This window comes from Ceratotherium simum, chromosome X (genome assembly GCF_057802395.1).
Source record: "Ceratotherium simum simum isolate JZ-2026a chromosome X, ASM5780239v1, whole genome shotgun sequence".
Lineage (NCBI taxonomy): Eukaryota > Metazoa > Chordata > Mammalia > Perissodactyla > Rhinocerotidae > Ceratotherium > Ceratotherium simum.
Window position 1 is genome coordinate 72,296,288 of NC_141940.1, and position 24,086 is coordinate 72,320,373.

Below are 24,086 nucleotides of genomic sequence, written 5' to 3' on the forward strand. Positions count from 1 at the left end.
CCCTTTTGTTCAAGACAAACATCATTCATCGCTGAGCAACTCAAAGATGATCATAAACCTCCTGAGTAGGGTGAAGCAGGGTCGAAGAAATAGTCTCTTGAAGACTCTTGGTGTTTTTCCTCTAAAACCAGTTGAACCATCTGTTGAGAGGTGGTGGCAAAAGTAAGTTGTTTTTAGGGTCTTGGAGATCAGGCATCTTAAGAGAGGGAAGACTAAAATGAAAAAAAAAAACAAATATTAAAATGAAAGGTTATATTATAGAAAAGAGCCAAGAATTGAACCCTGAAGGTAACCAGTCAAGTGGATTCTAAGACATTAGTGGAGGAAATCTTTCCATCTTCCAGAATATCAGTGCTCTTGGTGACATTGTCCGTAGTCTAGGTTATCTCTCATGTAAAGATGTGCATGACGCAAGCATTTCTCCAGACTTCCTTAGTTGTCTAGGCAGCAGCTTGTTCAAGAAGAATTCCAGTTATGCATGGTCTGCTGTGGTGATGAGTTCTTCCAGGTTTATGCCATGTCATTGAACTTTAGCTTGCAGAACTGCTTCATGTTCCAGAGAAGAGAGCAAGCTGTAAGGCAACATAGGGTCCCAATAGGGATTTGGACAGTCAGGTTTTGGTTCTTGGTGACTCCAAGTCAGGCGAGAGGAAGAAAAATTGGAAAAGTTAGTTTAGAGTATATTACCCAGATAATGAAGAAAACTAGGAGAATTGAGAATTTGGTAAGGATCAACAATTTGAGTAACGTAACAGGATCCCGTCTGATTCCCAAATAGGTACCAAAACTGGTTTTTCCACGTGAGGGAGGAAGTCAGTTATATCTCTACGACACAAGACAAAGTTTGCATACTCATCAGTAACCTGCAATTTATAAAGAGGTGCAAAATAGCTCAAAGACAATAACTAGATTCTGATAACCTGGAATAGTGTGCTATAGATGAGGCAGAGTTTTCCTTTGAAACACAAAATTTCTCTATACAGTCACCCCCTCTTTTGATCAAAAATAATCTCAAAGAAAGATTATTCTTGAACTCAAAATAAGGTTGGTCTCACAAGCAACAAAAAATAATTAAATAAATTGGAGATCATCAAAATTAAAAACTTTTGTATATCAAAGGAAATTATCAATAAAGTGAAAAGACAACCTACAGAATGGAAGAAAATATTTGCAAATCATATATCTGATAAGGATCTGGTATTCAGAATATATAAAGAACTCATACAACTCACAACAAAAAGACAAACAACCCAATTTAAAAGTGGGCAAAGGACTTGAATAGATATTTCTCCAAAGAAGATATACAAATGGCTAACAAGCACAGAAAATGATGTTTGAAATCATTAGTCATCAGGGAAATGCAAATTAAATCCTCAGTGAGACACCACTTCACACCCATTAGAATGGCTAGAATTAAAAAAAAAAAAAGAAAAACACAGAAAATGACAAATGTTGGTGAGGAAGTGGAGAAATTGGAACCCATTGCTGGTAGGAATGTAAAATGGTGCAGCCACTGTAAAAAACTGCTTGGTGGTTCCTCAAAAGTTAAACATTGAATTACCATATGTCCTAGCAATTCCATCCTAAGTATATATCCAAAAGAATTGAAAACAGGCGCTCAAACAAATACAGTCATGCACCACATAAGGACATTTCAGTCAATAACAGACTGCCTATATGACAGTGGTCCCATAAGATTAGTACCATATAGCCTAGGTGTGTAGTAGGCTGTACCATCTAGGTTTGTGTAAGTACACTCTGTGATGCTCGCACAATGACAAAATCACGTAATGACACATTTCTCAGAATGCGTCCCCATCGTAAGCAATGCATGGCTGTACTTGTACACAAGTACTCATAACAGCACTATTCACAATAGCAAAAAGGTGGAAACAACCCAAATGTCCATCAATGGATGATTGTATAAATGTGGTATATATATACAGTGAAATATTATTCAGCTATAAAAAGAAATTAAGTACTGATACATGCTACAACATGGATGAACCTTGAAAACATTAGGCTAAGTGAAAGAAGCCAGACACAAAAGATCGCATATTGTATGATGCCACTTATATGAAATATCCAGAATAGGTAAATCCATAGACAGAATGCAGATTGGTAGTTGTCAGTGGCTAGGAGAAGGGAGGAATGGGGAATGACTGCTTAATTAGTGCAGGGTTTTCTTTTGAGCTGTGAAAATGTTTTGGAACTAGATTAAGGTGGAGGTTGCATAATATTATGAATGTATTAAATGCTACTGAATTATGTGCCGTAAAATGGTTATTTTGATATTATATGAATTTTACCTCAATAAAAAAATTAAAAATAAAAGTTACGTCTCATTAGATTTAGCCTGATTATTTACATAGGTGCAGCAAGAATGGTAATTTACCATACAGACATTCTTAAGCTTGCTTTGCTGGAAGTTTTCATATGAAATCTCACTTTGAAATTTTAAAAGCCTATTAAGGCTAGGAAGCCAAGATAAGAAGATTTTACCTGCAGTACGTATAAATTTGGGAGAATTCTTCTCTTCTTGGGGTCCACAAAATATCCTCAAGTTCCAGGGCCTGCCGGGAAGTAACCTTCCTTACTCACTTGTAAGGCTGGGAACCATGTAAGCCAGGTACCTGGCCAGTTTTCCCAAGAGCGCTTTGTATGCATTGGCTCAATAAAGTCAACCTTATTTCCTTAAAAGTGTCTAATCGTATCTGATTCAATGAGCATCATCACAAATATGACATTCCAGGCAAGGCCTTGATTACATAACCAATGTTTCTAATCACTTCCTGATAACAAGTAGAACAGACAGATTCTTATTGAACCTATGCAGATAATTATATTGCTATGAAATAAGAATACTTCATAAGAGTTTCTGAATCCTGTAGAGCTCAGGCAGGGGGAATAAGATATCATTTATGAATGTTTTATTTCTGTTTACAAAGGCATGGTTTACTAAATTATTATGAGTTATAGATATATATCCAGAAAATAGAACATTAAAACATCAGCAATATTCTAAACAAAACCCACAATCATCCCTCATCAGTTCATTCAGGTCTATGTAATTAGTTCTTGTCCCACTCAGCCTTGCATTAGCAGTCTCATTAACCCATCTGCTTCTCGACTACAGTTCTTAATCCTGACTCAGTTCAGTGGTGTGGTCTCAAAGTTGTTTAAACTATACCATCAGAAGCCTGTACCCCACAGTACTTGGCGTAATCCTTTTCCATGGGGCTCTGAAAGAGTCTTTCTTTGTTCAAGATGAAGCACTCTAGCTTGTTCTTGATTGCAAGTGCTTTCAGGGACACATCAGATTAAAACAATAAAAACTATCTGTAGATGGCAAAAGACTTACAATAGCTGTGGTTAACTTGCTACTGATTATTTTCAAAAGAAAGATCTGATGAGAGTTTATTATGAGCATAATAATTCAGCTGACAAAGACATGTGGTTATTTCTGTGGCATGCAAAACAAGATAAAAATCAATCCAAAGAAAGTTTTTAGACAAAATATCCATAAACATAATGATTAACCCTATTTTCAAAGAAGAGAGGGTATTATATCTAATTTATTAAAATAGATGAACATAATCTTTATAGAGACCAAAATCCTCAAAAATAGCCTAATAATCTTTATATAATATACTATGAGTATACCAAGCATATATTTAGAATATACCCAGAAGATATCAAGAATATCTAGTAAAGAGATACAGTAAACTGGAGTAGGTCGCAAACATCTATATGTTAATAAAATTCCATAGGTAAGTGATGTGAATCCCCAGTTGAAAACTAATGACTTAGCAGATGCTAGATTCAAAATAAAGAAGCAAAGTTGAGACCAAGTTAACATTTTAAAAATTTAAAAATTATGACTGAAAACACTGTGCTGTGGCTGTCTAATATCTGGCAAAGCAGCACCAGGACTCACAAACAGAAACATATCATGGCCAGCATGGCATTGATGAATCTCTAGGAACTTCGTATACAGCATGCAATTTCTGAAATATTTATATTAACGTTTTGCCTATACCAATTTAACCTAGAGGAGGCTGAGCACCTCTTCTGATTTGGCAAGTCTTCCCATGCGCCTCAGCAGTAGTAATATATCAATTAAACCTAATTATTTCTAGCACCTCTCTTTTTATAAGGTGAAAGAACAAATGCTTCGTGATTTTCCAGGGGCCATCTGGGACTCAATTAAAATAGGATGGTGGATTACTGAAAAACAATACTTGGTTCTCTATTTCACCAAAATGACAATAAAAGATTTTAAAAGTAAACATAAGAGGTAATATGATTGTAAAGAATCTCATCTCTTTCCTAAGTGAGAAAACTTTGCTTTCTTAAATAATCGAAGACATAATAAAGTCAACATAAACCACAGAAGGTTATTCTGGTAAAACACAGAATCTTTGTTATTGAGAAAGATTATTTAAATGGTAAAGCAAAACCTTTACAACTTGTTATTAAGAGAAGACCAATAATCAAAAAAACTTGTCATTTTAACAGAGAGCCAAATTCTAGTTTTACATCAGTATAATATTTGATACAAGAGTTCTTTTTGGAAATCTTACAAATAAGCCCATCAAACCTTAGCCAACTTTGACCTCAACAAATAAAATTCCTTTTCTGTGAACCTTCTACCACTTTCTATATCCATACACATCCCTTATAGTACAACTTCTCTAAGTGGCAAAAAAGAACATGTTCATTAACAGACCCAAATACATTGGCCTCTCTGTAGCATGTAAAAATAAGCAAAAACATGTAAACCCAAAATTATGCTTAGTAATGAATGCATTCTCTAACTTAGAAATGATCTAGGTATCTAATGAATATCCATTAATTAATTCAATTTAGTATTAGCCTAAAGTTTTCAGTTACCTAAAGATCTTGTAAATTATCTTCAAACTGACATACAAAACATAATTACTGTTGAAATAAAGTTTGTCAAAATGATGGCTCAGTTTGGTTAAACAAATTTACATTTGTCATAATCTCAAACATTTGGTAGAAGTAATGTTAGCTCATTCAATCAGTAAACCTGTATAAATTTAGGAAGAATATGCCTAAGTAGAATAAAAATCTAGATGTATGTTATACTTAAAACTGATAAAATAGAAAAGACATAGTTGTTTCTAATAAACAAAAGTTATTAAATTAGTCTTGTTTGCCAAAGATTTACCTAAGTTATGCAAACTTGAATTCTTAAAACATTTGAGTTTGTTTTTATAGGAATACTTTTTTAGCACATTACAAGTCTTGAAAGTTCAATTTTCTGGGAATTTTAGGAATATTCTATTTATCTAAGCACTTATTTATTTCTATGAACCAATGAGAAGAGAGCTCCTTTAATTTAGGAAAATATTACATAGTCACAAAGGCCTTTCTGAATTACAGACATTATTATTATTATTATTACTATTACTATTATTATTATTCAGGCTATTACCATAGGGAGAATGTCCATTAATGAGAAACATCTCAAAGAAAAGGAAGGGTGGCCAGGAATTTCAATTTTAGTATATGTGCTGCCGAAGCGAGCACTGGCCAGGAGTTTTATAGAGGCAGGTAAACAAGGAAGTCATCTGCAAATCTTATGGGAGTCATGAGGAAGCATGAAGATGGTTCTTTCCTTGGAATATGCCAGGGCAGTGTTGTCCTTTGTGGTTAACCATTTCTTGGAACACAAAAGGACAGGGGGTTTCTTAACCATCGCTGATTTCTAGAAGCATGGGGCTCAGATAAAGTTTAATCATCAATGAGATGACTCTGCTTTGTCAATTTTGTATATAGAATTTCTCTGTATTCTCCTTTATATGCCATATTATTTCTGCTTGCCTTTTTGGTTTGTTTTTTGGTTTTGTTTTTCTGTGCATATGACTTGTCTCCCTAACTTAATTGTAGGCTCTCCCAGGGAAGGAAGTACATCTTGTAGTGCTTTGTATTTCTCCTCCTCCCCATCTTCGTCCTCTTTTTGGCTAACACTTAATGTTCCATCCCACCTACCCAAAAGTTATTGATATTCAGTAGAAACACAGATTATCTCTTTTTTCTTGTGCTAAGACAGTAGACTTATAAAATGTAAGCTTTTCATAATTGTAAAATAGCATCCAAGAGCTTTCAAAGTCCATATTTAACTCTTATTTACAGAGAATTCATGGATGGACAAATCTTTTTCTGTAGTTGTTTTTTTCCTGGTGGCATACCTAAGACCAAGCTATTCTTTTGCTAGCACCTTCATAAGCAAAGTCAATGTCTAGTGATATTTTTACCAACTTCCTGCTCGCCAGTGTACCTGTCTCATTGATTCAGCCTGTGAACCAGGGCATTGTTCAGAATATAAAACGTGATTATGGAAGATATTTCATGAAGAAGTTTATGCCTTGTGTAGGCACTAGAAAGATCTTACAATCTTATGATAGCAAAGATGCTATTTTAAATGATGCTCATGCAATGCCAGAATTCTGTTTCAAGTAAAATATCAGGGAGAACTTAGAAAAAAAATGGGCTGGATGTTTGAAGTGTCTGTGTAAGCAAAAGAAACTGAAGCATTTAGAATGAGGCCTTTAAAATAAATTACAATACACTTTTGATGATAAAGGATGTTCTTTTAGATCTGCTCAACACCGCTTATTGGAAATGTAATAAAAGAGTAGGTTAATGTTGGCAAGAGGTTAAAGTGACACAGTTATCATCAATAGCAAAAAAGTTAAAGGACATTAGTGAAGTCAATGAAGACAATTTTAGTGAAGGAAACAAAATAACTTCAGAAGAGGCTGCTTCAATCTCCACTGTAATAATTACATGTACAGAAATGCAACCACATTATGCTGCCCAGGAGGTTATGCGTTTGTACTTTCTACACGCAGCTTTTATGAGCAACAAGTGCCAAGACTTACTCAAAAAAAAAAACTTCTAAGTTATGTCATAGGGTCAGTACAGAGAATCCAAGCTCTAACATCTTCTACATCTGGCTAAGCAAGATTGTCTTTAAGGCCCCTTCTAGATTCTAGCTTACTTAAAGTCCTGTAAGTGATAATCAGTGTTCATCATGATGACCCCGGGGTCCTACAAATTTTTTTAAATGTTTCCTGAATCATTAGAGAAAGGTTCAGTTTTGTTCAATATAGTTATAATATTCTAATTCTTTGAAAATCTGGGATCCTGAATGGAAAATGTTACCAATCGACTTGAATATTTACTTGATCAAAACACTTCATTCCCTGATCATTCTGGGCCATTTACTATATAATCTTTGTAGGTAGATTTTTGTTTTTCTTAAAAGAAGAGGGAATTGTAAGAGAAGAGATCTCAAGGGTTAGATCCTTGGCTGTAAAGACTCCCTTGGATTGCTTTTGGCTGTTGGCTGTAGCAACTTGTTTTTTTGCAGAGATGAAGCATCTGGTTTTTGTTATCTCAATGATGCTGTCCTGGGAATATTACAATTGCGACGGAAATTTGACCGTATCCTCTATGTGGATTTGGATCTGCACCATGGAGATGGTAAGCCCTTCATTTTCAAAGGTGCTTCGCTGCTAGGACAGCAGATTTTTATCACTAAAGCTGCTTCTAGGCAATTGGTAAGAGGAGAAATGCCTGTTGCCATTGAAATTTTCCTAATTGAGAATCCTAAAGTAGGTAGAGTAGAGATTCTTCTAATTGATGCAATTCCTCCTTTGCTGACCAAGCCATTTTAAAATGCCAGGTTCTGGGGGCTGGGCCAGTGGCGTAGTGGTTAAGTTTGTGTGATCCACTTCGGCATCCCGGGGTTCACCCGGATCCCAGGCACGGACCTACACACTGCTCATCAAGCCATGCTGTGGTGGCATCCCACATACAAAATAGAGGAAGATTGGCACAAATGTTAGCTCAGTGACAATCTTCCTTACCAAAAAAAAAATATATATATATATATATATCAAGTTCCTATAATTTCTCCTCCCCTCTCCTCCAGTAGTAGAGCTCTCCAGTTAGAGAATCTTAAAAAGTAGAAATTTTACCTAGTGTTTACTCCAGTGCTCAGTAACCTCCCTCAGGCCACTTCCATAGGTTCTAAGTGAAATCTGCAATTAGAGCTGGCAGTTTGGATGCTTCTCTCAAGATAGAATGGGTGCATGATGGACTAACATTCTGAATTTTTCACCAGTAGGGATACCAACTCATGTAGCAATCAGAATCTGTGCCACTTCTTTTATATTACTAAAATATTTAGTCCTGCACAAATCCAGGACATCTTCTCTGACTTTTAATAGCAGCAGAATCTTTAACAATTTGCCTTAACCCCATTAATCCCCTCTTAGAAGACTTCACTGAAAGGATGTATTCGGCCCTCCTATGTACTTTCCATCTAGAACGTAGAGCTTCAGTGACAGTACGCACATTGTTTCTTACTAAATCCTGTATGTGACACATATTTCCATTAATCTAGGAACACTTATCGAGTAAAATTAGTTGAGGATATTCCCTCCCCTCCCCCACATCAGCGATTGCTGCTTCCCTGTTTCCAGGGATTTTTGGAGACTGACTAACATAATCAAGGCATAAGAGGGGAAAAGAATAGTATATGATAGAGGCTAGGGTCAGCTCTGCTGCCAAAACAGAAAAAGAAGGAAGAAGTTGTGGGGGAAACCTCCCCAGGGAGTTCACCTACATGGATGCTACCATGGAATGGTGACAGAAAATTAAAGGTAGTAGAGAGAATAGAAAAGGGTTAAAACAACCAACATACTACTTTGAGAACCATGTCCACTGAATATCAGAATACTTAGCCAATGCAAAACACCACCTTGCTCAAAAACATTCATAGGTTCCTTATTGCCTATAACAAGGGTAACATTTGGCCCACAGCTTATTTTTGTATGGCCAGTGAACTAAGAAAGATTTTTACATTTTTACAAGGTTGTAAAGAAAAAAAATGCAATAGAGACCATGTAGTTTGCAAAGCCTAAAATATTTACTATGTAGCCACTTGGTTTGCTAACCCTTGGCCTATAGCAATGGTTCTCAAACTTATATATGTATCATGATAACCTGGGGAAGCTTGTTTTAAAATGCAGATTCGTGAGCCGCATCCACCAGATATTCAGATTTAGTAGGTCTGGTGTGGAACCTGGTAATCTACGTGTTAACAACACCCCGGTTGTTGCATAGGCCACACTTTGAAAAACAGTGGTCTTCAAGGTAAAGTCCACACTCTACCCTGTCTTTTGAGGTTTACTTCAGAGGCCTCACCTCTCTCCAGCCATCTCTCTCACTACTTGCTGTCCAGGCTACTCTACTCAGTGATCCCCAGACATGTCTCACTGTTCCCACCTCCCCGACTTTGCCTCACTTTTCCCTAACTTAGTTTTGCTTTCTCCTCACCTTTTGCTTCTCCAAGTTCTACCCAGGAGTTTATGTTCAAACAGTAGCAGATTTGCCCTGAGCACTCCAGCCCAAGTGTTCTCTCTCTCTGCTCAAGTCCTGTATTATTTATATCACTGACTTTGATATTTAAGTATATATTGTCTTGTATTGTTAGTAACTTCTTTAATGTGCCTATGTCTTCCTCTCCCATACAACATTTCAGTTCCTCCAGAGCAGAGATCAAGTTGTTTACTTCTTTCTGTCCTGCACAATGGCTTGAACAAACGGAACTATGCATATAGTAGTGGTTCAGTAAAATATTTGTTGAATGAATGAATGATTATGAAATTCAAACTATTAGTATCAGAGTGCAAGAATAGAATCAACTCTGTTGAACCACATAAGAATGAAATAAGACTGTCACCTGAAACCATTCTTTCCATTTGCAATGTTATTTCTATACCATTTAGAGTTTCCTGTTTTAGGCAACTTTTATGGTGTGTTTCATTTCAGTTTATTTCCCCTCTTCAGCACCTCCCTTCCAGTGACCCCTGCCCCACCTCCAAACTCTTACACATTTGGTTTATTTTAAATCTCCCATGCTTCCATAACTAGTATCCTGTGGTGGCTTCACTAGCGTTCCTACCCTATCCTCACCTTCTTGCGTCTACCTAACCACACTTCTCTTTCACACCAAGCCCTATACCCTCCACCTATCTAACTATGTCCTTTTTTTTCTTTTTTGTGAGGAAGATCAGCCCTGAGCTAACATCCATGCTAATCCTCCTCTTTTTGCTGAGGAAGACCAGCTCTGAGCTAACATCTATTGCTAATCCTCCTCCTTTTTTTCCCCCCAAAGCCCCAGTAGATAGTTGTATGTCATAGTTGCACATCCTGCTAGTTGCTGTATGTGGGACGCGGCCTCAGCATGGCCGGAGAAGCAGTGCGTCGGTGCGCGCCCGGGATCCGAACCCAGGCCGCCAGCAGCAGAGCGCGCACACTTAACCGCTAAGCCACGGGGCCGGCCCTAACTATGTCCTTTTTTAAAGTACGATTTTCTAACAATGCCTAATGGAATTTCCAATGAGAAGAGATACAAATGACTACTAGACATATGAAAAGGTGCTCAATACCCTAATATTCAGAGAAATGCAAATTAGAACAAGAGCATTCTCTCTGCCTAAGGTTAAATACAATAATAATCCATGCTAGTCAGGGTATGAGAAACTGGGAAGTCTCATACACCATTTATAGAAGTGTAAATTGGTACCACCTTTCTGGATGGATAAATAATCAGGATTTTCATGAATTATCCTTGTTTATACTTCAGTTTCTAAGTTAAAATGCTCTTTTTATTTATTTTGTTTTATTTTAATTTGTTTACTTAGTGCTTTGTGCCTGAAGCCTTTAACTGGTTTTAACTGCCTCCCTAGGGCAAAACATAAGGCTTGGGAAATTCAGACATACCTGTGATATACAAATAGAGTTAAGATTTTTTTAAGGTCTCTGTTGGCCTCTAATGAAGACTGAAAGCATTAAGTAAACAGAGACAGCTTTTTTATTTGAAGTATGAAAGAGGATAGTACATGATTTTGCTAGTAGTCCTTCCATTTTATAGATGGGTCATCTGAGTGTAGTATGATAATGTGTGATTCTGGGAGGAAAGGTGTGGAAGTGGGCACTGTGTTTTTCTGAATAAGTGTTATGTACGTAAGCAGCTGATAAGTGTTACATCTTCTATCTCCCAGGCCTCTATTCATTTTCTGACTCTGTTTAAATGGAAAGGAGACTCCTTTCTAGAAAAGTTTTTCCCCCATCTGTCTCCAGGCTTTAAAACTCTTATAAAGCTTCTATTAAGGGACAAGGCCAGGGCTACTTTCAACCTTCCGTGTTTTAGCCAGAAAGATGTACTATAAGCTACTTACTACACACGGGACTTTGGGTGAACTACGTTTATAACCAAATCTATATCATAGAGAAGCAGTTTATAATTAGATTTTCAGTATATAATGCCTAATGTTTGTATTGGTCATGTTTTTCAAAGGGTTGCCACATTATACTTCTTTGAGAAAAAATCCCAAGAGTTTAACTAGAACCACTGAAACAAAACAGAACATACAACTTCCAGGATGGTGCCAGTTTCCTCTATTCAGCTCTGTTGATAATGCCTTAATTCTGAGAATGAGCCCTTCCCCGCCTTTTAGAACAGGTTGTCAAAGAGAGCCTAGACATCCTATTGCTTGGAAAGGGGAAACCCAGTTATAATTTGCCATGAATTTGAAAAGGAACCCCAAAACTTCACTTGGGGCCAAAGTTCTACTTCAACCTATAATCACAGAGAACAAAGACCAGAGGGTTCTGTTACTTTTATTCCTCGGCTTGTTAGCTTTATTATTGCTACCTTCTCATCTCTCTTCCTTCCCACAGCTGCTTTCTAGAGTTTCAGTTGTTGAAAACAAGAGTTGCATATATGAAGTGATTCTTCTGCTGTTTCTTTCTCTGGTAGGTGTAGAAGATGCCTTCAGTTTCACCTCCAAAGTCATGACAGTGTCTCTGCACAAATTCTCCCCGGGATTTTTTCCAGGCAAGTGATCTGTATGCTCAGTATTACATTTGAGAAATAAATATTGCAGTTCTTCTAGACATTTCTTATATCTTATATTTGGATAGTTCCATGCTGTTAATACCTTATTGGTGCTACTCTATGCAAAATTTTAACACAGGTCATTTCAGGGGACAATGATAAGAAGAATGTAATAGTGGTTTTTTTCCAGATGATTTTTATGGACTGTCAACATACAGCTCATTTACACTTACTGTACTGTCAGATACCCTGTGTAACTCCTAACATCCTGATAATTGCACTGATAGATTACTATTATGTCAATCTAAGACGTATGAAAAGCCAAACAAAGGAGTTAATCTCTTCTTTTTTCTTTTGATCCAGCAAAATGGAAACTAAGATTTTTCCATTTTCTTATGGTTTTCCTGCTTCCCCAACATTGTTTACAGCAGTTACTTCTCCATATTATTTTTCTTAATTTAATTCCCTTAGAAACCATCACTAATTCAAGATTGTTCTCCTAATTGACCTTTTGGTCTTCTGAATTCCTATCAGAGAATCCTTCAAGTTTTCTAATTCTCATGTTCTTAAGACTGTTTATAGTCTTCCTCTCTTTTACAGGAACAGGTGATGTGTCTGATGTTGGCCTAGGGAAGGGACGGTACTACAGTGTAAATGTGCCCATTCAGGATGGCATACAGGATGAGAAGTATTACCACATCTGTGAAAGGTATGGCAGTAATGCTGAGCCAGTAACAAGTGGATCACATTTCTATAGGATGAAATGGCCCCCAATCTCAGAGAATTCTTGTTTTCAAGGAAAAATTTGAAGAAAAAAAGATCTACTGTATACCCACGTAGCTTTTATACACAGCTCATTATGCTTTATTTGATCAGGTAACCATCTCCTATTTGGGAGAGCCGCGTGCTTGGACCAGAGCCACACTCTCAGTTTGATCTTACCTGCTACCCCATATGATTAAGGCTATCCCAAGAGCAGAGCTTCTAGGCTGTCCTGGGGAATCCCTTGTCTGCTACTTCTTTAGCTAAAATCTGTACGTGTGTGGTTTCATTAGCCTCGGAGGGTCCGTTTTGGTTTTCCATTAAGGAGATCTGCTTCCATTCACGATGTGAATATTAGAGAGTTCTTTATTACAAGTTTTTGAGTTCTATCCGTTGTGTTGAAATTGGAGTCAGAAATCTGTTCTTTTTACACTATGGTTAAGGATTAAATTATGGCTACTTGTAGGCAGACAGTTTGGTGCCAATGTGTAGACCACTGGGGCTGAAAAGCCCTACAGAAGGGGGGCACTAAACTCATATTTGTAAAAATTGAGATCGGTTGGGTACAAATTCACTGCTGACATTGGCAGTAGAGAAAGTGAATCTGACTAGAAGTCAGCAAGTCAACATTCTTATGGTAAGTAATGGGGATGGAGGTGCTTTTGATCCCTCCCCTATTCAGCTCAGATTTCTCCCAACCTCCGGTGGAAACAGGGACTTCCCAAAGGAGCCTGCACTGGCCGTCATCACTGGCAGTTGTATAAACAAAGTAGAAGCATTAAAAAATAAAAACTTTATGCTTCAAAGGTGCCTCTTAGCTCAAGAGATTTGGCAAGCCAAGTCATCATGCAGCAGCTAGCCTCATGATTTTGATCATGTCCCCTGGCTACCTCTGTATTGTCAGACTGAAAAGGCCTTTTTTTCTGGAGCCTGCCATTGATGGTTTTAATTGCCCTTCTTTGTTCCCTTTAGGCTCTATTCTATCCTTCTTGAGATGTGCAGATCAGAGCTGCTTATGTAACTTTACCAATGAAGATGTCCTGTGGTTCTGTGTAAAAGGAGAATTATTTTGTTTTTCTTTTAATCCCCTTCTTGACAGTGCCCAACATTTTGTTGCCCTTTTTTTGCCATAGCAGGAAACTAGGTTGTTCTCTCCAGTGCTCTGTCCACAGGGTTTCCTAGAGCTCTTTCCTGGGTCTTAATTGAAAGGTCAGCACCCATCATCCTGCAAGTGTAGTTTGTGATATCTGGCCCTCTCTAAATGGATTACCTTACACATGCCCCTAGTAAAGCTCATCTGCCAATCATAAAACCTCCTGAGATCTTCCTTTATCCCTCATCAACTTGGCTTTTCACAGCCTGGAAAAGCTGGGTATCATCTGCAGACTTGAGGATTTCCCAGTGCCTACCCCCAAGGAAGTCTACAGCTTACCCTTCTTGAGTCAGATAAACATCTGTTTGTCCCCTCTATTTTCTTTTTTTCTCTCTCTCTAAACCAGTTCCTACTATATGATAAAAAAATATTTTAAATCCCATGGTAATTCATGTTTAAAAATAGCCTTGGTATCAAACATAATTAGAAGCATTTTTAAAGTGAGGTTAGCCCCAAGAAAAGATCCATGGAAGATCACACATGATTTCCCATTACAGAAACCATATTGCCACCCCCACCCCAGTGTATAGGAGACCAGCATTTATTAAAGATTCTTCCAGCTTGCCTGCTAAAGTACCAGACCCTCATCAGTTTACAGTTCCCAGGTCCTCTTTTGCTGGTGGAGCCACGCCAGCAATCCACACAGTGATCATCCAGAATAACAGGTTCCAGGTTTTCATTAGAGGTACAATAATTTTTCCCTTTGATTTCTTTCAGAAGTCAAGTCTGATCAGGGCATTACATGAAGGCACCTCTGATTCTAAGGGTGCCAGGAAGGTCTCCTGACTCAAACATCTCTCCCATCTGTTGGACTAATATCTGAAATTCCTTTCACAGGAAACGTACTTTTATTCTACAATTAGACATAGGCCTTAAAATGGAATTTTGGCACAACCTCTCCTCCTCACCCTCACTCTGCCATAGATATATGGTTTCACAGAGCTTTTCTTGACAGCAGATTTTGAAAGGGTTAGAACATGAGCACCCTGAGTATTCAGAGGAGCAGGAATTGGGTAGTGGAGCAGTAGAGGGAGAGGGGTACAAAAAACAAAACAATCTTGGCACTGGCCCTGTGGCCTAGTGGTTAAGCTCGGCATGCTCCTCTTCGGTGGCCCAGGGTTCGGTTCCCAGGTGTGGACCTACACCACTCGATGGCAGCCATGCTGTGGTGGTGACCCACATACAAAATAGAGGAAGACTGGCACAGATGTTAGCTCAGGGCTAATCTTCCTCAAGCGAAAAAAAAGAGGAAGATTGGCAACAGATGTTAGCTCAGGGTGAATCTTCCTCAAAAAAAAATCTTTGCAAACTAAATAATTTTGAAGAGGGTCAGCCCTGGTAACCATATCACTTAGTCCCAGTCATTATGCTTTTGACTACTTCTAGTTTGTTGCGTGGAACCAGTCTCTTGCACATTTGCCATTATGTCCTCTGACCCATCTGCCTACCCCAAAAGATATGTATGGAATGGCTTACTCATGTAAAAAAGTCATTCAGTGTATCTGCTATCTCCTTTTTATCATTTTGGTTCCATGAGCCCACTGGTTTTCTGGCTCACTCCTTACCTGTGATAAATAAAGGACCTCTTATTGCTGGTTCACTTACAAGATGCTCTAATTTTCATTTGGCTCTCAATTTCTAGTTTGCTCCTGAACTGCCTCTCCCTGTGGGGTTCATGAGTTCTTTTTCTTTTCCTTCCTTCTTTCCTTCCTACCTTCCTTTCTTCTTTCCTTCCTTCCTTCCTACCTTCCTTCCTTCTTTCCTCTTTTTCCTCTGCTATAGCTGTTTTGACTTTGCCAACTAGTCAGGCAGGAACTTAAAGGTTTCATCTTAAGATTGAACATACCCTCTTTATTAAAAAAAAATGGCTGAGGGTTTCTTTTTTTAGTAGACCAGATATGGAATCATTACATGAATGTTTTCAACACCAAAAGACCTTGGGTTCCATTTTATGTAAAAGACAAGTTCACAGTGAGAGCTCCCTAGGTCATTCAATACTAATTTAAAAGGGCAAGGGTCACTGAATCCCAAAAGCTTCCTGTAATTTTCATGGGAGCTACTAGAGTTGGTATTATAAGTAAAGCCCTATTTCAACTATCATAAAGGAAAATCATCATTGTTCTTATAAGCATATCTCCTCCTTCAAATAGAAGCTGTGGACCTAGTATAGAGGTGATAGAGGTATATTATATTCTTGATTTACATAAAGGCCCACCCCCCCTCCTCAGCCACATGCACACATACACGCAAAGTTTGATGGGGGAGGAAGGATGTTTTGCCAAAGGGAGGGTTAGCTAGTTCCCAAGCTATGTCATCTGAAAGAGGAAATACTGCTCTGCCTATGTTTAACCCGTTTGCTTCTCTAATTGTATTTGAACGCAATGTGAGATAGTGTTGGGCCAGAAGGGAGAATACCCCCTTGCCCTTTCCCTTAAGGTTCTTATGGCTGGCCAAATAATTAAAATGGCAGCTTAGCAGGAGAAAATAAAACCAAGTTTAATAACATGTATACGTGGGAGAGACCCAGGAAAAACTGGGTAACTCGCCAAAATGGCAGAGGTTCTCATCTTAAATACTATCTTCAGGTAAAGACAAAGGAGGATGTTGGGGGTGGGGGGGTGGGATTTGAGAGGGGAGGAAGGCAATTCACTTAGAAATGGAAAAACAAATGTTTGAGAATGTGGCCTGAGAGACAGAATTTCAATAAGCTGGGTTTGTTGGTGTCTTTCTTATTTTTTTTATTTAATTTTTTTTTGTGAGGAAGATTAGCCCTGAGCTAATATCTGATGCCAATCCTCCTCTTTTTGCTAAGGAAGATCAGCCCTGGGCTAACATCCATGCCCATCTTCCTCTACTTTATATGGGATGCTGCCACAGCATGGCTTGACAAGTGATGCGTCGGTACGCACCTGGGATCTGAACCTGCAAACCGTGGTTCAAAGCAGAGCACGCGCACTTAACCACTATGCCACGGGGCCGGCCTCTTAGTGTCTTTCTTATCACACCTATTTTACATTGCTCCTGATTCCAAGGGTGCCAGGATTTCACCTGGCACCTGGTAACTATAGTCACCTCCTGGTAGTAGCTCCTTCCTGGAACAGGCCTTCTATCTTAAATTCTTTTAGGCAGTTAGGTGGAAGGCCAAAGCTTTTTTCAGAGTCTTTTGTTTTTAAAAATAAGACAAAGAGACACATTTTGGGGTGGCCAATTCTGATCCCCCACAATAGTCTTAATAATGTTTAAGCTATTACCTAAAAACATGTATTGATGACTTTGGGAGCATTTATAGTTAAGGACTGTGGGAGCGAAGGACAATAACAAGTACTTCCTTGCTGATGGTTCAAGAGAGGTTTTGATAAACAGTAGGGTACCACTCTGAAACCTCAAATCTTGCAGGATGACCAAACTACTTGCCTTCTGTGAACTGTCACTATGTATGCATAGTTTGAAAAAGAAATTCAGGGGCCGGCCCAGTGGCGTAGCGGTTAAGTGCATGCTCTCCGCTGCAGCGGCCCAGGGTTCGGATCCCAGGCACGCACTGACACACCACTTGTCAAGCCATGTTGTGGCAGCGTCCCATATAAAGTGGAGGAAGATGGGCACGGATGTTAGCCCAGGGCTGATCTTCCTCACAAAAAAAAAAGAAAGAAAGAAAGAAATTCAGAGTTGGCTTAAATTTCTTAGTTTGTTTCCTACATACCATTTAACAACCCTAACAGCCAGAAAGCATTCTTTACTAAATGTCCAATTATTAGTATATATGTCACAGGAAAGCTATATATATGGTGCTTATAATGTGTATGGATACAAAATATACTGAAGTTGACAGTTCAACATTTTGAAAAAAAAATTAAATTGAAAAAAGTTGAATTAAGAATATTCAAGTATTCAACTTTGTAAGATAATTAAGTACAGACACTGCATAAATATTTTACTGAAAGGAAAACACGTTGTTAAACAGACTTCTCAATCAATAGGACTTATGAAAGGCTCTATTAAACAGGACTTCTCGTTCAATAGCAGTCTTTATATCCACATATGCAAAACTTCGCTAGTAAAAGCTATCAACCCAACCCAACAAATAATCTTATTCTAGTGAACTAGGGTTCATAATGGTAGCTATTAAAATAAGAATCTACCTGTATTTGGTCCTTGGCTTGTTTACCTTGAGTCCTATGGCTTATATTCTTGGACTCAAAATTGAAAGAAACCTTTTTTCCCCATTGAAGACCACTGACCTAAAGAAAAATTCAGAGATCCCAGAAGTAAAAAAAAAAAAAAAACTTAATATTTTTGCCTCCTTTCTTTTATGAGAGAAATATTATACTTTTCTATTTTGAATAATTTTTTATAGCTCTTCAACTACTTTTTTCAAACTCTAATTCTACTGTGCTTGGGCTAACCAGAGTAGCCTACCCAGAAAGAACGTGTTCTCAGGGACAAGAACAAGCTCGTTAAAGGAATAGCTCATTTAAGCCTAAGTTTTTGTTCCTGTGAGGAATTCTTTTGTCCGTCTATACTAAGCTCCACTGCTATCCAACAAAGAAGAGGAAAAAAGTATCACTAATGCTTAATATAGTGTCTCTGTAGTATATGTTTATTGTGCGAGAATTTTCCTTAGACCTTGACATGGCCTCTGAAATACTAATAAGTGGTGTTTTAAGCACAGGATCTATTCCTGTGGGTCTGGGGCCAAAATTCACCTCTCAGAAGCCACTCTGACCTTCCTACAAAGGAATCAAGCACCTTAAGTCACCTTATAGGATTTTTAAAACATCAATTAACAAGAATAAAGGGGGGGAGCTACCACGCAACATAGGGGATTTGCATATCTTTGAGTATAGTGACACTATTTTATTCATTCATTTGGCAAGTACGTATTGAGTGTCTGCTCTCTGCTGGGTACTGTACTAGGCACTGGTGGTGGTAAACGAGACACAGGAGGCTCCTGCACCCTGGAGCTTAGCTTCTAGGGAACACTTGCCCGTGCCAGGAATTGCAGTAAACATTTATTTGATCCTTTTCATTTGATCCTTATAGTAGTGTACAATCTACAATACCTACAAAGGTGGGTATTCTTATTCCCATCTTACAAATGAGAAAACTGGAGCTTAGAAAGATTGATTTGCTTAACATCACACAGGTAGTAAGTGGTGAAGCCAGAATTTGAATCCACATCTGTCTGCCTCTTAACCATCAGCTATATTGTCCCCCAAAGTGTCACATGAAAGTATGAAATTTTTTCATAAGGGAAAATACCATCCCCAAGACTTCTTGGAAAATTTTATCTCAGGGGATTGCAGAAAACCCCTAAAAAAAGAAATCATTTAAGTTTATACAAATGAATCACGTTATCTGTAGTATACACAATCCATTGTGTTTATGTTTATGAAAGTGCAACTTAGAATTTTGCCAAAAAAGAAAAAAAAGAGACTCTCTTAATCCTAAGGATTTAATTTGTAATTTTATGGGTTTAAAACAAGAATAAATATTGCCGGATTTTACTTCTTAGGTTTTAAATTCCTAATTAAAATTTGGAAACATGGAGATTCTGTAAATCTGCTTTTTCTTCCATTTTCAATGGAAAGTGAATAGTGTCACTTGTCATTTTATAGAGGTCTTCTCATGGAATTACATCCTTTTCATGTGGTTTTTTTAAGACTAGTATTGCTAAAAATTTTTAACATTATGCATTTTTGCAACTATAAGCATAATTTATATCATCTCTTGGTCCTGAGATTCTCCATCCATGCTATAAGCTGTTTATCCAATCCAAATGGAATAAAGTGAGAATGAAGGGACTTCACTAAAAGACATTTAAGTGAAATGTTTTCTCTCACTATTGACTTTTAATGTTTATATTTTTAAAGAAGAGATGTTTTAATGACGATGGGTTTTTCTTTCATTATAAATCATCTAGAATTTATCTTCCACTTGGGACTCCAGACTCCTTATCATCCAATTTTAGAAGTAAGTAGATAGATCCTCAGTGCAAGAGGACCCAACAATGATAGCTTATTCCTTTGGGCTTGGTGACATGGCAAAAGCAACACATAAACACATATCATACATAAACATTTTAAGCAATACAAATTTTTTGAAATTCTCTTTCATTTGATGAGAAGGGAAGAACTCTAGAAATTTACATTTGAGAACAAATAATTATATAGCCTTACTTCCATCTTCATCCCCATTTTCATCACAATCTGAGAGCTGGTGACAATTCTTTACAAAATTATTCTCCCGCCCTTCTGCTGGGTCACAGCTGCACCACTTTGATCATCACTAGCTCACTTTGGCCTGGTGATAAAGATAATGGAAGCTGCTAATTCGTTTTATAAGCCTTGCACTTTGAACTCAGCCATCTATAAGTAAGATACTTGTGTTAAATGCTTTTGTTCTATTTGATAAACTTCTATCCTGCCTCCACGTGGTATGGCAGATGTAAAATTGCCTATTGTTTCTGGAAAATAGATGACTCAGACGCTGATGAAATTCACTGTAAATGTTAGCCACAGGTGGAAATGAGGCCAAAGTGGGCCGTTCATTTATTGTTCCTAGTGTGATGTGTCTTTTAAAATATTAAATTCAAAAGACATTAAGTGCCTAAGAATATAAGATAATTTGGAGGGAGGATACTGTGTTCAATGATCTGAGTTGTCCTGAGCCCTCTGTCAGTGAGCTTGCCCTGCCTGTCCCCAGGTTAGGGTTGCAGTGGAAAACTGGTTTTTTCCTTCACCTGATCCTTTTGGCTTTAAATCTAGGTGGTTAGAGGGACAGTTCTTATGTTCCGTCTCCATCCCCTCTCACCCAATGTCTTTCATGACCAGTTCCTAAACTCCTGCACCAAGTAGCCCTGACACCATGAAAGCCCCCTACCCTCTTCATAGGTGATATTTTTTCATTTAAGTCAAGGAGGACAATCTCCTAGAATTCTGTGGGTTTGTTCTGTCACTCTGATGTGCACGTTCTCTGATCTCTTCTTAGTGCTGAATGATCCCTGCCCCCTGGAGAAAGTGACCTGATTCTTCTACAGCAGTTTAAAAGGTTCCGGTGCTAGAACATGCTCTGAAACTATCCAGAGACAGGAAGACCTTGCTCATAAATGGAAATCTTGAGAATTACACCCTTTAACCTAGGGCTGCTCTGAAAACAATCCTAAACTTGACTACATCTGTGCTTGATAGAATGTTCTAACATCAAAATTCATATTACTTCTCTCAGCTGCTCTCCACCATGTACCCCCTACCACCACCCTAATTCTCCCCCTTCCCATGTTCTTTCATCACTGCTCTGTCCCTTCAGTCTAGCCTAAAAAAACTACTCTTTAAGCTCTGCTCTCACATGTTACAGCTTCGAATGACTGCCTGACGCTGCCTTTTGCCCAGCAGCTGCCAGCACTGATGAGCTGCCTTGTTGTGTTTTGTTGACGTGGGCTGTATGGAGATCAAGTTAAATCCGGTGTCCCCTACCTGATGGAAAAGCCCGATGCTAAGTTTGGCTGGGCTTTGCTCTCTGTGCACTGTTATCCACTGTGCTATCAGGAAAGAGCCATAGTCGCTGGTACTTAAAGAAGGACCAAAGAAAAGACTCCTCAAAAAGAGCCATATCAAATAACCAGCTAACAAGTTAACAAGTGAAAGGATATGTATGTGTGCCAGGCACTAAAGGCAGTGCCTTTGCCTAGAGACCATGCAAGTGCCACAGAAGAGTAAGCTGGAGGTGAAGGGGTTTGTATGCACCCCCTTCAGGGGGGAGAATCCTGAAGAGGAAGGTGAGGGATGAGGGGGGGCACCATCTTCAATATACTAGGGATGAAAGTAGAAAAATTTCTGTCCTATTTAAATATAGGCAAGCCTCACTAACCCAGCCTAATTAGAGGAAAGCCAGTCTGAATCATGGAATATTTTTAAATGCATTTTTATTACTTTCAAGCACTGGACACGCTAGTAATTCAAACTAGACTAACAGCATCATACAACACCTCAGGGAAGGGGCTTTAGGAATCATTTGTAATTAGCATATCAATTATTTGTATGTAAGTGGATGTGCACAAAGTGCCTAAAAAGTTTATTCTCTTAAGTAGGACAAACATTCCCCAGTGCAATCCTGTTTACACTATTAATTTGCTTAGCCAGCCCTTTTTGTGCCAAGATAGATGTATGTAAGAAATGCTTATTTCCTCAGGGAAGAATGAATCGCTTCCCTGTGTTTAGTCCAGTAACTAAGAAGCGGAGCGCCACTTGATTGGTTTGGGATTTCCAGGATATGGAGTTTTGAATTTGCATACAGACTGAAGAGATTTCATATGGAGAAGATCTGGCAGCTGTTGCCAGAGACCCAGTTTCCCCATCTGGATTTCATTGAAGTGATCTGGATTTCATCAAGCAACAGGACACTGATCCTAAATGATCCACCAGACACTCTAACATAGGCATGTTTAAAATACATCCTGCCTCAGAAAAAGAACTGTTAAAATATGATGAGTTGGAGTTACTCTATGTGCAGTACTTAAAAGTAATAAAATGTATTTCTTTTTAAGTCCCACAAAAACCATGCAATATCAAGTTAATGATGAAAATCAATCCCCAAACTTTTTTGCGCACCTCATTGGGTGATGGCATTGCCGAGACTTCCAATCGTCTGGGAAAGGAGATTATAGTTTGATGAGCTGCCCCAGGTGCTAACTATACGGCAGAATTCCGGCTTTGAATCTTAGGGAGGCCCTCCTAGGTAAAGAAGGGGGAGGGAAGGGCTAGGGGCATGTTTATTGTTAACAAATCATTATTGTCTACCTACGTTCAAAAATAAGAGCAATTGAATTGAAAAAGAAGAGGTATCAGTATATAGGGAGTGTAGAAAATATGATTAGGAAATGAGAAACAGAGATAGAGGCCTATATTTCTACTCGTCTGTATTAAACTGTGCTCTTGGTAAATTGTGAGTTCTTCAAGGCTTAGAGAGTAAAAATTAAGTGCAGAGAGCATAAGCACAAAGCAGTAAATATACACACAAATGTTGTAACTACAGTTTGGAATGGCTCCAGCTCTCCCCTTTTCCCCAAGGGCATCACTATCCAAGGTCTGCAAAGGCCAAATAGCTGTTTGGCTTCCAATCTGATTTTTTGCCCAAGAAATCAGAGAAGTCAGTTTCAATTTTAATAATATATTCTCCCAACCTCTATCTAACAGAAAGGCACTTGTGTTTCTGCCCCTTCTTAAAGTGAATTTTGTGTTTGGTGAAAGGTAATAGATTGGAAGCACTGGAAAAGGAATTACTGTATTCCCAGAACAGGTATAACCGGGCAGTGACACTATGAAATTTCTCTCTGCCTTTAGGGAGCATTTGAGTACTATTCAGGAAGTCACTGCTCTGGTGTGCTGTGCTGAACTCAACAGTATGCTAGTGGGCTAGAAGAATTAACATAGCATTCGAAGGGCCTGACTTAAGGCCATTCATTTATTCATTCAATATTAGGGGCTGCTTACTATGTGCCTGGTGCTGGAAGAAGACTTTTGCAAATGTTATATCATTTAATCCTCACAATAACCCTGTGAAGGAGAGAATATTCATCTTGTTTTACAGAGAAGGAAACCGAGGTTCATAGAAGTGAAGCAATTTGTCCAAGTTGCTATGCAAGCACTGTATCCAACTTTGACCCCAAGTACAGTGTTCACGCTAAACTCCATGCTGTTGAGGTTGCAAAATGGATGGATGAGACATATACCCACATAATGTGACACAGAGCAGAATGCAATCTGTGCTATGTGAATGGTCCTGGTGCTTACAGAGCAGTGAAATGACTTACCCCAGATCAAATAAAGTCATTAGTATAGCTAACTTTAGGATTTGTATTCTTTAAGTCTTCCATTTTTTTTTTCAGCTTAGCTCTCCAAACCAGCCTGCCTCTCCACCCACCCCACCTCCTGCCCAGAAAATATACACTCTGCTTTCTGGGGCCTCTGGCCTTTCAGAATGAGGAGAGCCAAAGACCACTGGGGTTTAGTGAAAAGAGCACTGGATCCAAATTAGAATTAGAATTAGTGTTCTAATTCTAGCACTGACGATTCATTCTAAGCCACTGGTAAGGCCATTTGATTCTGGATGACTCATTTTCCCCTGTGTGAATGAGAATGGTTTACTTCAAAGTGGTAAAAAGATAAGTAATAATAAACTAAAAATAGTGCACAGCCCTTTTTGTTGCCAAGGTGACATATAATTGAAGAGTAG

General features: G+C 38.4%; 1 protein-coding gene across 8 annotated transcripts in view; it reads left to right on the forward strand.

Moving 5' to 3' along the window:
* The window catches only part of HDAC8 (histone deacetylase 8), a 236,281-nt gene that overhangs the window by 52,473 nt on the left and 159,722 nt on the right, over positions 1-24,086 (forward strand). For all 8 annotated transcript variants that reach the window (XM_087426788.1, XM_087426793.1, XM_087426789.1 and 5 more), the window contains exons 5-7: positions 7,403-7,515; positions 11,864-11,941; positions 12,542-12,650. In XM_087426788.1, coding sequence (XP_087282914.1) covers positions 7,403-7,515; positions 11,864-11,941; positions 12,542-12,650 — 300 coding nt within the window. The remainder of the gene's footprint in view (positions 1-7,402; positions 7,516-11,863; positions 11,942-12,541; positions 12,651-24,086) is intronic.